Source organism: Zonotrichia leucophrys, chromosome 23, assembly GCF_028769735.1.
Source record: "Zonotrichia leucophrys gambelii isolate GWCS_2022_RI chromosome 23, RI_Zleu_2.0, whole genome shotgun sequence".
NCBI classification, from domain to species: domain Eukaryota; kingdom Metazoa; phylum Chordata; class Aves; order Passeriformes; family Passerellidae; genus Zonotrichia; species Zonotrichia leucophrys.
The window spans coordinates 4,898,166-4,914,200 of NC_088192.1; the positions used below are offsets into that span (position 1 = coordinate 4,898,166).

A 16,035-nucleotide genomic window follows, 5' to 3' on the forward strand; every position below is an offset into this window, starting at 1 on the left:
CCACTGTCACTTTTAGAAATCTATAAATGTTGAAATGTCTTACAGCGACACCAGGACACTGCAGCAACAGCCACGGGAGTTTCATTAATCAAGAGTGTTAAAACCACCAGTTCTACTGCCATGAACAACGATGTGAGAGAGGAGAAAGGAATCAAGCACTTACAGAAAGCTCAGCACCCTGTACCCTCAATTCCAGTTTCCAGAGGAATAAAACAGGCAAGAAGAAGGATGGAGCCTACAAATAATGCTCCTGTTTAGGTCTGGTGACCTAAACAAACAAAAAAACCTAAGTGGTTTTGTTCTTAAATGGCAATGTGACACCTGGCAGCAGGCATGCACAAATCAATAGCTCCTGCCATTTCCAAGGAAAACTAAAAAAGGAGCAGGACACAGAGTTCCCTTGCTTTCAAGTCAGATTTTATCATTGGCTCACCAATGGCTCCAAGTTCTAACAAAAGGCAAATAGTGAGAGCTGCCCCAATGCTGCTCTGTGGTATGAGATTCATTTCTCTGGGATCAGCTATTGTACAGGACTCTGCACAGAATTATTGTGTGTGTCCTTGTCAAATGGATTTTGTGTTTCCAGGGAGTTTCATTCTGAAAAATCAGGGAGCACAGAACCAAAGCTGCAGGAAACATTACTGTGCTGATGTAAACTCCTCTACCTCACTTAGAGGGTGTGGGAATTTGCAGGCAGCCCTGACATGGGAAGAGATGAGAACCTTGACTCCATGTTGCAGAAGGCTGATTTATTATTTTATGATATATATTATATTAAATGATATAGTAAAACTAGACTAAAAGAATAGGAGAAAGGATTTCCTAAGAAGGCTAGCAAGGAAAGAAAGGAATGGAATGATAAAATCTTATGACTGACCAGAGATTCTGAGACAGCTGGACTGTGATTGGCCATTAATTAGAAACAACCACATGAGACCAATCCCAGATGCACCTGTTGCATTCCACAGCAGCAGATAATCAATGTTTACATTTTGTTCCTGAGGCCTCTCAGGAGAAAAATCCTAGCAAAAGGATTTTTCATAAAATATCATGGCTACAAGAGGGGGAACTGCAAACACACCTGTGCCAATGTCTAAACTGCAAGAGAAATGAGCTCAGAGAGGCTTTTAAAAGTGTTTATTGATGATTATTGGATGGAATGGCGGCTCAATAGTGCAAACCACTGTGCAACAGGGAGAACTCCCTTCCCAGCTTTCACGTTTACTTTATTACAGACGAGACATGGAAGAAGGATTAAATACAAAATGGGTCAGTATGCTGCATTTCCCACCCCCACTGGGCTTTGGACAGATTACTGTTCCCTCAGTGCATGTCAGTTCAGAGCTACATTGGAGTGGGGAGTGCCTGCTTGTTCTGCCCAACCCTGTGAGCTGGAACCAGCAATCCTTTTCATTTGCACACACATCCCCAGCCTGAAAATCCCAGCACTTCACTCAGCCAGTTTCTGCACTTTCTATTTCATAAAGAATTGAAAATACCAAATGTTCACAAGCCACACATAATATTTACTAGAACACCACAAGTGAGCTTCAAGAGCACTTCAGAATCAAGATTTCTGCTAAAACTCTTCACTAATCTTACTAGCTTGTAAACTTAGGTGCCCACTTCCTCATTTTTAAGTGTTTTTCCCCCTGGAAGCTTCTGAAAAGTTGGGAGTGAGCAGCTAAACCTTTTATATTTAGTGCTTGAGTCAGCATTGGAAGAGATTTATTTGTCCACTAGCAAGCGACCAGCTAGTTTGTCTAAGGAGATTGCACTGTTAGATTCTAAGTCAAAGAACATTCTGTCCTCAAGTGATGCATTTTGTGAAAAAACAACCCCAACCACACCCCAAAAAATTAAACTACACTGTTAGAGTCTCAAGGCTAAACTGACCAGCATGTAGAGGTTCAAATCATCATCCACACATCCCCTCCTTGCCTCTCAAATCTGTGACAACATCCTTTTCTTCAAGAGAATCTAGAACCACAGCCACTTGGAGACAATAAAACCATGGGGCAGATACTGGAGACTTTAGAAACTGCTGGATTTACATAATGTGACTTGGTGGTGGGCTGTCTTTGAATGCCATTCTCATTCCAGTCCAACAAAGTTACCTACACATAGAAAAAGTTGAAGTTGTGCGACTTTGTCAAAAACAAGACATCTCCAATTATTGATCACACTTCAGCATACAGCTGGGACAGGGAAGAACACATTACAGAAAGCAAAACCACGAGATTTTAGTTACATAAAACAATATAATTTGTATATAAACTGATAAATACTGTCTCCATGGTTCACTAATTCCATATACTAGTTATCTGCACATTAGTTGCTAATATCTATTATTAGAAGCAGTTCCAACTTGTGCTCTCTCAGGGTGGTCAATTCATCTCCGAGACTAAGTCAGCCTGTTTGCTCTGACAGAAAAAACCTCAGCTGTGACACTGGGTCCCATGGGAAGATTTCATGCTGTCTTCCAGATAAGGAGTCCTATGATTATACAGACCACAGCAAGGCCAAGAATCAGGATACAGATCTTCTTACGGGATTTCTTCTAATAAGAGAAGAAAAAAGAAGCCACTGACACCAGGAAGACTTGAGGAAAAAGCAAGGCTACCATTCATGTCACTGACTTGGGTGAACAGGAGCAATTGGTACCCCCACAGTTATTTGAGAGAAGCAACCAGAGTAGTCTGAACACTTTTACATGTTCCTTAAACTCCACGATTCTACAGGTGAATGTTTTTAATTTTAGGAGTGCAGTGGTCTAAGAGATGTAATTAAGTCAATATGTGACAGGTTTTGCTTCTCTTAAGGAAAATACAAGCCTCAGAGAAGGCCAAACCTTTCTAACTATTAAGAGTTTTTCTTAATCAAACCCCTAAGCAGTTCTCACATACAATCTCCCCTTGGCCACTTGTTGCATTTCTACAATTTAAATGATTTCATGTACAGTTACAGAACTTGGATTTCACAGCTTTCCTCACTTTATTCATCACAGGAAACTACAGTCCATCCACATACACCAAATATTTTTAACTTGGCATCTAAGGATTTGAGGGTAGTTATATATAATCACTTCTTTCTCCATCCAGAAAAAAATACCCACATGCAAAACACGTCCAACATCTCCCAAAACTTAGATTTATAAATACCTCAGAACTTTGGCAAGGGAGCCATGGAGAGAGAGAATTCTACTACAAGGTGCCAGATGGTAAAACCAACATTCCCAGCCTTGCACTCAACAGCACTGGAGTTTTATTGCCCTCCAGTAGCTCCCACTTAACAGCTTGGAAGAATCCAGTGTTTTCTTGTGTAAGTCCCAGCAGTAATGGGACTGACTAAAGCAGAACCCTTATCCCTTCACAGAAGGTGGATCTAAAGGGACAAGGATGATTAAAAGAACCTACAGAAAACACTGGAACCTACAGAAAGGACCCTACAGAAAACACTGGCCACCATTCAGCAGCGAGAGCCACTGCAAGAGATTTTATCTGGGATTGGGACAGGGAGCACAGACTATGGGACAGAAACTCAGCAGCTGGACAGGAGTGTTGCAAATTCTGGTCACCAGAAGTTCCCCAAATCTGGGCATAGATTTTTGCATGCCAGAGTCCTGGCTAATATATTTACAAGTCAGATACAATATCAGAATTTGTTCTTGTTTTTCTACTAACTCCTAGCAACAACAAAGACACGTAAACACTTAGGCTTGCAGAATGTGAAGGGCCAGACACTATTTCTACTCTTTTACTCTTAGTAGAATGTGAATTTCAATACCAATTTCAATACCATGTTTTTGACTCAAGTGCTTTATGTACTCCTTGCAGGCAATTTTGAATCAGTGCCAGCTTGCATGAGCTGGTTTTAATAACTAGTCAGGTGTGCTGCAATCCTCAGTGTCTTGCTCTGCTTGTTTCAATAGTACCCAACCACACACTGACAATCAAGCAAGCACACAGAATTTACCTGATAATAGGCAGCTCTCTGTAACTGCTCACTGGCTCTTTCCACATGGACTTCTGCACTTTCCACATTTGCCTCTATGCTATCTATGGAAAAAAACCAGGAGAATTCATTGCAAAATATTTCACAGCTTCAGTGTTAAAAAAATTATAGCCGGAAATACAATACTTTTAATGCAAAATACTGAAAAATTTAATCCATGTAATTCAAGAAAAAACTTATTATCCAAATGCACTTACCAATCATATCTCCTTGGTCATGAATCATCATGGCTAAATCCTTAAATATCTGATTGACATCCAAAATGTCTGCCTGAAGACAACAGTTTAACAAGTTACAATGAACACTGGGTACAAAATTTTCTAATTCTCACTCTTAGTACCTCTTCTGACCATCACTCAAAGGGTCAGAATAGGCACCAGCATTCACTAAGTTGAGTTGATGTTACCTCTTCTGCAATTTGGGATTAACAGGGGAGCCTACAATGCTCCAGCTACTGAATATTTGTTTAATCACACCAGCAATTAGCACAGCATGAGCACTGTAACATGAGTTGCTCCTGCCATATCTGATGGACTCAACACTGAGGGAAAATAAAACTCCTTCAGATTATCTTGGCATCAATCCTCTCTAGGAGGAGCTCTGTTCCTCCACCATCAGCTCTCCTCAGCCCATCCCATTAATTATCCTTTCATTTATCTCCCAGTGCTGTTAACTGTGCAGGATTGACTGGTCACCTCTAATTGCCTGATTGCAGTTTCTCTTTCTTTAATGAGTTCAAGGTCCTGTTCAGTTATTGCCACATCTTCTTCCTGAGACTGCATCTGATTCCAATCTTCACCACTGCAAAGAGAGGCAAAGTCAGTGTCTCTCTGAGCACAGGCACTTCCATGCTGCATTTTATGGCAAAATGAGTTCAAGTTGAAGAGTTTTCTACAGAACAACCTCAGGTTCTTGGCCCTGTCACTGTGTACAAGGACAGGACCAATTTGTGACAACAGTCACAAACTGGAACAATTGAAAAAAAGGACAGATCAGGCAGTGTGAAGGCACTGGAAAGCAGTTACATGCATAGCACACTCTGTTCTAGAAAATAACAGTTACCTACAGCATTTTAGGAGAAATTGCCTATTTCAGTTCTGCTTTTTTAAAAAAATACTTGTACCTTCCCTGCTTCTTACCAAAGATCTCTCCAAAAGAGAGAAATCAGGGTGAAAGTTCTGACAGAGAGCAGCCTGCAAGCACATTAACAGAACAGAAGAACACCTGAAAAGCATCTGGATTCAAAGACTCTTGCCTATCTGGCATTTGGAGATAAGACTAAAGTGTTTTAGTATTTTAATTCATTAGTCCAGAAGGAATTTGGAATTAAATTACACACCAAAAGGGATATTAAAACTCAAGTAACTCTGCATCCCAGTCTACCTCTCTCCTGATGAGCTGGTTCTTCACAACTGCTGCAGAAGTTACATCAATTAGAGTGGAGCCAGCATCTATAATACAAAGTCACCTCTATGTTCAGCTTAGAATGTTCTTCCAGGGCAACATCTCCATCTTTTCAATAGAGAAGTGTGCCAGAAAACATTCTATCAGTCCAGTGTTTGGTACAACACTAAACAGTAAGTTTTAAAATCTTAAAAGTGCCTAAAGAAATGAAAATAAACTACATGAATAGGTCAGACACAGCTCACAGCTGACCATTCCAGTAATGGTTGTAATTCAGCTCTGAGATGACCATAGGGTTTGTAAATCTCAAAAGAAGTTTCTGACACATGGCACACAAGAACAGCTTTACTGTGGAATAGCTGCTGTGTGCCATCATCTCTTAACTCTGGGTCCCACTTAGGGGCCTTTTTGAGGCCTTCAAAGCCACCCCAGCACTGCATAATGAACACCTGGGGTTCCAGCCCTGGCTCAGAGGGAAAGCCCAGGGCTAAGGAAGGGACACACACCAAGCAGATGAAGGGCACTCTGGGACAGGTAAGCAAGAAAGGATTTACACAGACAGAGCCAACAGATTTCAGCCCAGTTGAGAGATTAATCACAGATACTTCTGGAGGGGCTCAGGCTCTCTTTACCCCACTGCAGAACTGATGTAACATTTACAAAGCCATCACAGGCACACTGTCACTGCAGAAGCAGTACAGCTGTCTGACAGGTGACAGCAATGCTGTCTTGTGCACATTCCAGGATTAGTTTGCCAGTGCACAATACCCAGGATTTCTGAATTTTAGGCAGCCTTATCTGCTATTCTGCTGTAGCTCCAACTGGGCTGCTAGAGAATATCCAAACCCATGATATAAATATGCAGCTCCCTGTGGAAAGAGAGTGAGTGAAATCCTGTCTGGTAATCTTGTGTTTACAGGCCAGAACTCCAGGAGCTCCAGCTGCCACATCCCAAGGGCACTACTGTTCCCCTCAGGGTAGCAATCACACAATCTGTACTTCAGGAGGATAAAACACTGTCATATGCAGATTTTGCATAGTAAATGTGCTGTAAGAGTTGCTTTTCAACTCTTTTTGCTTTGCATTCAGCCAGCAGAGCCTGGCCCAAGTTACAGTAATATATCACACCATAAAAACTTTAGTTATGTGCAGTGATAACCTCAAGAGTACAAGAAGTTATTACCTATCAAAGGAAACAAGCTGCTCTTCTCTGAACCGCTCATCAGCCTGGAAGAGATAAATGAGTCACCACTGTCACACCACCAGGACCATGCACAAAATCACCAGCAGTGTCTTGAAGTCCAAGGCACATCCTGTCCAGAGAGTTCTTGGAGAATGCCACTGTCACTGCAGCCCTCAGATTTATCACAGGTTATGTAAGATTCATTTTAGTTTCATCTTTAGATTTAATTTTTAGATTCAGATTGCAAATCAGAGGCAACTGAATGATCAAAAGTAGCCAGTCCGTGTTCTTGGATTGGCTGTCGATGTTTGTAACCTCCTTTCCCACCATGAAGCAAAAATTTAAGAGCATAATTCAATGAATAGATGTGTTCCCTTGCAGAAATTAGGAACCAAAAATTTAAGAGCATAATTCAATGGATAAATGTGTTTCCTTGCAGAAATTAGGAAGCAAAAATTAAAGAGCATAATTTAATTCAATGGATAAATGTGTTCCCTTGCAGAAATTCAGAATGCATACCTAGCAGAAAGCCCTGAGGCAAGAAGAGAAAAATGCTTTCATTGGCCATTTTATTATGAATTCTTAGGAGCCACAGGGGTTTGTCAAAACATAACAATGAACATACACTGGAGATATTAGCAGGACAGAAATGATAAGAATATAAAGCAACACAGTGTGAGATTTGGGATATAATTTAAGGTGTGTATGCTTCATTCTGAAGTCTTAAATTTCACAGCATAGGGCTGACATGAAGTGAAGAGCAGCCTGCAATACTTTGCTTTGACTCCTCATCTCATCTTCTGCAACATTTGCAATTACCAGGATTCCTTCCCTCCTCTACACTGACACTGGAGCACACTGAAACAAGAATTACCTCCAACATCTGGAATGGAAAACTACTGCACCAAGGCCTGAGCTTCACTCAGTAAGGTGCCAGCAAACAGGCATGAGGTTGGAAGGCAAGTACAAGACCTCTCAGAAGACTCACAGCTCAGTTTATCACTGCAAAATTCCCATCAATACTTACAGAAATACGGGAGCCAGCTCTTGCCCTTGCTACAGTCTCTTTTTCCTTCTCTGACACTCGCCTCTGTACTGCCTGGAAATTGTTTAAGGCTGTGGAGAAGTCATTCATTAATCGTTCCTTCTGAAGCCTCTGCTGGCGCTGAGGAGTCAAAACACAAACGAGAGTTCAGACATTCCCATTCATTACAAAGTGACTGCCAGACCCTTAAAAAACCATCACACCAACAACAATGAACTGCATTCAGTGATCTTTTGTGTCAGTGGTCAGAACAAAAAGCCCACCATGTTTTAATTCCTTACACCAATGCCTTGCCAGCTGCAGGACAGCTTTGTGCAACAAGGCTCTCCAATTTCAATCTAGTTCTAAAGTCTGAGGTACCTCATTACTTTTATTCTAATTACATTACAGTAATTCACCACATTTCACTACATACCTTTCAGCTATCATAAAGTGATTGTCAGACTCTTTAAAAAATCATCATAACAACAAAAACAATCAACTGGCATTCAGTGGTCTTTTGGTGTCAGTGGTCAGAACAAAAATCCCACCATGTTTTAATTCCTTAAACCAATGCTCCATGCCTTGCCTTGCCACTGGTCAGAACAAAACCCATGTTTTAATTTCTTGCACCCATCATGTTTTAATTCCTTACACCAATGCTTTGCCAGCTGCAGGACAGCTTTGTGCAACAAGGCTCTCCAATTTCAATCTAGTTCTAAAATCTGAGCAGATCATTACTTTTATTCTAATTACATTCCAATACTTCACCATATTTAACTGCCTATCTTTCAGTTACCTACAATGCATTTTCCCTCCATTCCTTCACTTAGCAAACCTCACAGTACTTGACAGAATACACACAAATTCCCACTTAAATCACAAAAACAGGAATCCTCACACTTCCAGAACTAATGACAACACCCACTGTCCCAGTCTCCTAAGCTGTCTCTCCCAATCATGCCACACACAGTACAAAATTTTCAATTTTACATTATTTTAAAGTTGTTTTTAGATCAGATAACATCCTTAGTCCTGATAACCCTTTCAGTTTATCTTTTTTCCAAATACATTAGTTGCAATAATCCTTTTCATCCTCATTTTACAAGGTCAATTTATTTAGCTTCCACAGGACATCTCCTTTGAGTGCTGTGACATTCCAGCAAATGAGAAATAAGAAATTGTAGAAAAACTTGTCCCAAGGACAACATTAGGTCAGTTTTTATGTTTTCTGACTGAAAGATTTGCAACAGCTGGCTCAAATTATGGGATTTCCAGGACTGCAATCCTGCAATGAGCTTGTACCAATTCAACAATCATTTCAAGGGAAAAAAAACCATTTTCAATTATATTTTTTCTATAACAAGCCACTTAGCAGCCTCATAATACACTGAAGCTTCCATCTGAACCCTCTGGAAGCAACAACCCTTCTTGCAGAGCAGATCCTCAGCATGCTGATTCCAGCTTCTGCAGATTTTGACTGAATTTTCCCTGGGCTGCAATCAGTGAGATGCACATGACAGGATTTTGTTCATCACAGAAGATTAACTGAAAAATATTTGCTGAACAAACCAGCAAAGCACAGCCATGCTTCCAACTGGCACATAAACCTTCAACACAGAATTAGACCAAGACAACATCTGCTGACCCACATGCCCAGATCATCCCAAAAGCAGGCAGTGGTGAACTGACACTGGCAGGAGAGAACTGTCCCTTCCCTTTCTCACAGAGAGCAGGAACTACTATTTGATAAGAGAAATTTATAATCTTTGCCTCATCATATTTTGCTTTACTCAAATATAAGCACAGTGAGTCAGCTTCTCCCCCTCTACCACTAATAAATCACATGCAAGGGAAAGCTTTCTGGCATGCTCACATTTCATACTGAAAGGCATTTTGCTGTGAATTCTTATCCTAAAACACTACCTTGCACCACCAGGCACTTTGTAAACAAGATTATTTTTCAGCAATTTACTCAGAAAACCAGAATTGCATGCTGAGTTGTCCCCAAACATTTAGGGTCTCTTATTCTCATGTGGGGACATTTTATACCTATTTGCTCCTGGGAAACATGGAGCCAGCTTAATGAGCTTCTCTACTTCACCATCATCCTTCATTGCAAAGAGCTGCTGGCTCTTCAGCTGTGCAGTTCAGGCTTTGTGATTTACCCAGTTCCATGAAATGAGTGATCTAGAAATATGTCCAAAGCTCTGCCTGCCCACCTAAATGAGCTTTGCTTGGTCTTATCTTATGCAAGCTGTTACAGCTCCAGAGCTCAGTCCCCAAGGGGACTGGGTGCTAGAAGCCAGCTCGCTCTCAGACCAAGGCTGCGGGTCAGCCCCTAGCAAGCAGGGAATATTCAGCTCTTAGTGATCAGGCAGCTCTTGTGATTTCAGCTTTGCTTGCTAAGTAACTTTTCCCTTGGCCTAAGGCTCCAGCAGACAGTAGAGAGAGGAGAAGCAGAAGACACTGGCTGTTCCACGAGTATGGCTTTATTGTAGGGGTCTGTAAAGGGTCTCAGCTCTTCTTCTTCCGAGTTAGTAGGGGTACAGTATGCTACTTTTATACCCTTAGCCTAGATATAATCTTGACCAATGGCAAAAGTGTTAGGGTGACCATAAGTAACCAATAGTAGGGTTTAACACAATATTGCCTTACATGGCTATAGGGATAAGGTACAAGGCAGATGTCTCTGGAGACAGGAAACTTCTTTGCCACTGTGTCAGCATTCTATTCTCCAAGGGGCCCTAGCTAAACCTGAGGGGTTTACTACACCCACCTGTTCAGAAGCAGACAGGGGAAGGGGCAGAGACCCCAACTCCTTCAGGTATTCATTGGTCTCTTTGGCCAGGCGGTTTGCAGAGTGCTGCAGCTGTTGTCTGCAACAGAAATTCAAAAGCAGTTACAAGATCTACCTCAAAAGCAGCCACTGAGCATTTAACATCCACAGTGATGACTAAATAGGGGTTCTGAGGTCACACAGATTTACAGGAGGTTTTTTTCAACCTAAATGATCAGACAGATACTTTTTTTTTAACATCAACTTGACTCTGGACTACATTTTTAGAATAAGATTAAAATAATTTCTTTGCTCCCTGCTAATTCAGTAACTTAAAAAATATCTTTTTCTCCAACAGCATAAGAGAGAAGCAACTTAACATAATCCCACTTTTAGGGTGAATTCCTTATGGTACCAATTAGTAACTAACTCTTCACTTGACAACCACCAATTCCATTGGTTAAATGTACATTTGATAAAAGTACAGGGACTCTGATATTAAATTCTTCATTTTTGTGAAAAACAGTAATCAGAAGGAACAATCCAGCTTCAGGAATTGCAAGGCTTTCCCTTAAGCCTTTATGTTTTCCAACAACATTGCAATATGAAGCTATTGTTGAAGAATCTAATGCTATTACATAAATCCTACACTGTAAACTAGGAAGAAAAAATACTAAAACCAGAGGCAATTTCTTTTGCATTCAACAGGTACAAGATGCTTAGTGAAAGTCACTTTCTTGGCCCAATGGGCACACAAATCAGGGCATTCAGGCTCCATTATTGTATAAGCTGTCTATGTAAACTAAACCCACCATCCATGCATTTTGGCAAGTTGGTTTGGCAGCTGACAATTTGTGGGGTGCAGCCACTGTCACCCCAAAGAGGAGAGATTTTGCAGTGACGTTCAGTGGGAAGGCATTTGTTTGGTCACCAGTGATTAATTCTTTAATCTACTGATTAAACAGAGATTGAGTCAACTGAGCAGCTCAAGGAAACAAATCCCTTTCTCTCCCAATTGGACTCTGATCTCATCCTTTAAATGCAGGGTATCTTTCACTACAATCATGAACTTATGAAAAATTGCTATTATAAAAACCAGGATAATTGTGCATTCAGATATTCAAGGTACTGCCACATGGAAGAATGTACTTTTAAGGTTTTTTTTATGACCTCAGAAATTATTATTTCCATAAAGTGCAGTTTATGTTCCATGAGTTTATAAAGATGCACAGACACAGAGAAGCCCTGCACAGTTTCTCCAGGGGTCAGTTTGAATTACAGATGTTTAAATTGTCCCCACTGGCATTTTATTCTTCTGAAATGCCATGTGACATTTTGCCATATACTGACTAAATCCATCTGTACTACAGCTGCTTTGTCTCCAGTTATGGGGCTCCCTGATGTTTTTCCTTACTGGTGTAATGGGAGCACCAAACACTGGTATGGCAATAATTTCTCCTGAATCATGTGTGAACCTGGTATGACTCTTCCTCAGAGGACAGCTAATGCATGGCTGAGGTACTACTAATTTTAAATGAAAATATAAAAAAATTATATAGAAGAACAATATAGGAAGAACTGTTCCTACCCAGCAGTTTTGAATGGCTTCTCCAGAGTCCTGCAGAAACACCTTAATTTGTCCAGTAAACTTCTGAATGCAGCTAGTAATTCTATGTATTAAATTTATCTAATAAAGCATCTCCCCAAAGCAAGTAACCCACTATCCCTAAGAACACAGACAGAAATGAAAGAACATCTATATCAATGTTTGCTCATTTAATACTCACAAATTTTCCTGAAGCTTGCTGGAATCCTGCTTGGTTCCCAGCTGGCTCATTAAATTCTTTATTTGAGCAGCTGAAGATAAAGAGATCACAAGATGAGTTAGTAAGATAAGTTCAACCATTTTATTCCTTCTTGAATGTATTCTTTTAGCTTCCCCCAAAAGAAAGCTAAAAGCTAAATTTGTTTCAGTATCTGACTTAACCTGTAAGGCAACAATTATATACTTTGCTTTAAATAAATACAAGTATCTTCTTAACCTGTAAGGCAACAATTATATATTTTGCTTTAAATAAATACAAGTATCTTATGGGTGGAGGGCAAGAGGATGGGCCCAGAGACAGGACACAGGACAACAGCCACAACAGAAACACAGGAAGTTCCATCTAAATATGATGAAAAATTCATTTGCTGAGAGGATGAGTGCATTCCTTTTCCTCAATCTTTTTAAACCAACTAACAGAGCTCTTTCTACCAGCCTTGCTATTTCAGTATTTTAGGCTAGCACTGCTGCAGAAAAACTTCATTATGCTGTGTTGCCATTTTTGCATTATTTTTAAGTTACTTCAATTATTACTGCTCTGTTAAAAAAAATACAAAGAAAATGCCAAGTGTTGCTATTAGTTTCAAAACTTCCCACTCCAGACCTGAATTTTTCTACTCATGACAGTCCAAAGCTTTCACAATACTGGCACAAACAATCTTTCAAGAACAGACAGCAACGTGCACCTCACAGTTTGCCTTTGTCAATTTGAAATCACAGAGAGGTATTTTAGACCTCCTTCTCCCTTATCTCTGATGTTTTCCCACTATTTTCTTTGTGTAGGCACTCATGAGCACGAAACCACACAATGATTCACATCAAACCATTAACCTACCTGAAAAGCAAGCACATTTTCTCTCCCCAATCCCTCTACCTTGGAATTCTTTTCTGACAGATCAAGAAGCTGATCCACTATGTTGTGCAGCAGCACAGATTTCATCATTCCTGAAGTGCTGGGCTCAGCAGCACAAAGATTGATTGCCCCAAATCAATCATGAAATCTCAGCTAGCTCATCATGCACTGAGAGGCAAGACCAAGGAGGATCACCTTAAAACAGCTCCACAGGCAACTGAATTGAACTGAATTATGCCATGATTTTAACAAGAGTTTCCTCCAATTCAGAGATACCCTCTTGTGAAACTTCTGCTTTCAGCCTGGAATCTCTGCAGTTCAGTAAATGTGTTGCTGGAGAAGCATCAGATCCCTGCAATGGCCACTTATTTTAAAGGGATGTCCAATGGCTTACAACAAGACTGCAATACGAGTTAATCAGTAATTAGCCAGTAATTAGCTTTTATATCCATCAAGTGTATTCTCACCTAGAATTTCAGATTTCTGTTAGGTTATACAATGAGGAATTGGTTGGCAACTCCTCATATACTGAGCTTGGCTTCCAGCAAGCAAATCTGCACATATTTCACAGCTCTGTCAGACACAGGAAGGTCAGAAAAATTCATAGCCAAGCTGGTGACAAACAGCACCAGGACTGCACTCTGTGTGTGGCTGTGAGGACTTGGCAAACAGCATTTCTGCCATAATGCCCAGACATTCTGTGCCTTATTTCTCTCTGCATGGGGAGATTCTTGCCCAGCCCCATTTCCAGGCCAGGCAATGTCTGTCCTGCCCTCAGCCAGCTTCTGCAGTTTGTTTTGCTGAGTTTATCTCAGCCAACAGCAACACACACAGTCTACACAAAATGAGAATGAAGTGTCTAGGAAATGAAAGGAAGAGGCTGGAGCTCTTTATTCTTGGGATAGTGTGTAGGCACCAGCACACAGAGCCCCTCAGAAAACTGCTTTCCATCTCCAAGCTTTTAATTTCAGGCTGTAGAGCCTTCCAGGTACTCACTATCTGACAGCTAAGGTTTCTTTAAACTTCAGTCTCTCCTCTAGCTGCTACATTACCTGAGCAAACAACAGTTTTACCAGCTCAGGCCATTGGTTTTTTGTATATTCTGTGTGAAATGCTCACTCCACAGACTCCCCAAAGAAGTGAATAATAGCTGTGCACACTGTTTGCCTGCTCTTTTCCTCACAGGAGAAGAAACGAGGACAGCCTTAAGGCTTCAATATATCTTCTTCTCCTGGCTTGAAAGGAAAGCTTTTATGTAGTGTGTAATAAAGTTAACTAGTGTAACACAAAGTCAGATGTTCTGTGTGTTCCCACCCACCCCGGTAAAACTGTAGGGCTATTTGTTTAACTTGAGATAGCAGTGCATGCAGATAGGATGGCTGCAGGTCATGAGACAGCAGAAGCCTGTCCCATGAGAGAGAAGCTGAGCTGCTCAGAACACGAGGCTCAAAGAAATCCCGTGGAAGGAAGAAAGAAGGAATGTAAAGGAAAAAATAAAATGGGGAAAAAGGGAAAAAAACCTCAACAAGCCATGCTATTTGGCAAACTTTGAAACAATTCAGCAATGTCTACACCAAGGAGAAGTGAACATGACTGAGCAAAGCATTTTCAGTAACATAAATAGCTTTGTATCATCAGAGAAGTCACGAGCTCTCTGAGGAACCAACACGTTCAATTGATCTAGCATGGGCACCTGGACAATTAATGTCATTTTTAGCAAAGCCTGTATTCTTAGGAAGGATTACATCAAAGACTCTCCTGGATGTGTCTGCTTTAAGGAGCAGCAATTCAGCGACCAGCACTGAGATTTCTATGATTATCATACAATACGGTAACTTTCTCTAATGACAACAAAGTGCCACACCGTGTCCTTAGGGACATCCTGCTGGCAACAGGACACTGCGAGGGGGAACGGCCCGTTCCGAGCTCCCTGGGGCAGCAGCTGCTCCCACAGCCGGTGACACCGGGGCTCCTGCTGCCCCCGGAGCCCCTCACGGAGCGCACCCGATGCCAGCACCGGAGCCGGTGACAGCGACAGACCCTCACAGAGAGCGCCCGCAGTGCTCACCCCGCCCTGCAGCCAGGCTGGCATCACCGTGCCCGGTGCCCGCTGTGTGTGCCCGGCCCGGGTGTGCCCTGCCCGCCCCGGCTCCCACCGCGCCACCGGCCCCGGGGCGCTGCCGGGCCGGGCCGGACCGCCCCGTCCCTCCCCGGCCGCGCACTCACTGTACTGCGCGATGCGCTGCACGTTGCCGCTGCATGTTTGGATGATGCCGCCGAAGTCCCGGGGCGGCGGCGGCGGCGCCCCGGGGCCGCGCGGGTCCAGCGGCCCGTACGACATGGCCGGGCCGGAGCGAGCGCGGGCCCCGCTGGCTGACAGCGCCCGCCCGCCCCGCGCCTGCGCGGCCGCCGCGCCTGCGCAATGGGGGCGGGCTGGGAGCGCCGGCGGCGTGAGGGGAGAGGCGTGAGGGGCGAGCGCACCTGGAGCTTGTGAAAAGTGCATATTATATGGCTCTACGCAGATATTTACCATGTGTATTTTGGTGTATTGATTAGTAGTGCTGTATTAACATTTTAATAATATGATAAATGTAGTCTTGTGATTAAAAGGTAACTTTTGTAGTTAAAATAAAACTATGTTAGTGGGGTGTTTTTTTAAGAAAGGAATGAGGCACTCGCACCAGATAGCAGCCACAGGACACCTGAATCTTTCAGAGAAAAAGAATTTATTGCCTTCTTATCAGAAGAAACTAACTTCTTCCTGCCTCGAAGGCACTGTTAGAATTAGAAGGAAGAAGTTGATGATGACCAGACAGAATCCTGTATTTGAATGGAATTTATGCATCATGTATGAAGTGTATGAATATGCAACAGGTTATTGTTTTTAAGGGTTACTCCTCTGTTAACGTGGGCCCTTTTTCAGGCTCATGCTGCCCAGAAAAAGGTACTCGGA

General features: G+C 42.0%; 1 protein-coding gene across 1 annotated transcript; it reads right to left on the bottom strand.

Annotated features, from left to right (window-relative positions):
• Nucleotides 1-1,122: 1,122 nt before the first annotated feature.
• Nucleotides 1,123-15,479, bottom strand: STX12 (syntaxin 12). The gene is made up of 9 exons (XM_064731814.1): nucleotides 15,309-15,479; nucleotides 12,192-12,261; nucleotides 10,405-10,504; nucleotides 7,629-7,766; nucleotides 6,602-6,645; nucleotides 4,710-4,815; nucleotides 4,212-4,284; nucleotides 3,976-4,058; nucleotides 1,123-2,560 (listed from the first exon to the last, which is right to left on the bottom strand). Exons 1-9 carry the CDS (start codon nucleotides 15,421-15,423, stop codon nucleotides 2,471-2,473), a joined length of 819 nt encoding a protein of 272 aa, XP_064587884.1. The 5' UTR covers nucleotides 15,424-15,479; the 3' UTR covers nucleotides 1,123-2,470.
• Nucleotides 15,480-16,035: the final 556 nt, after the last annotated feature.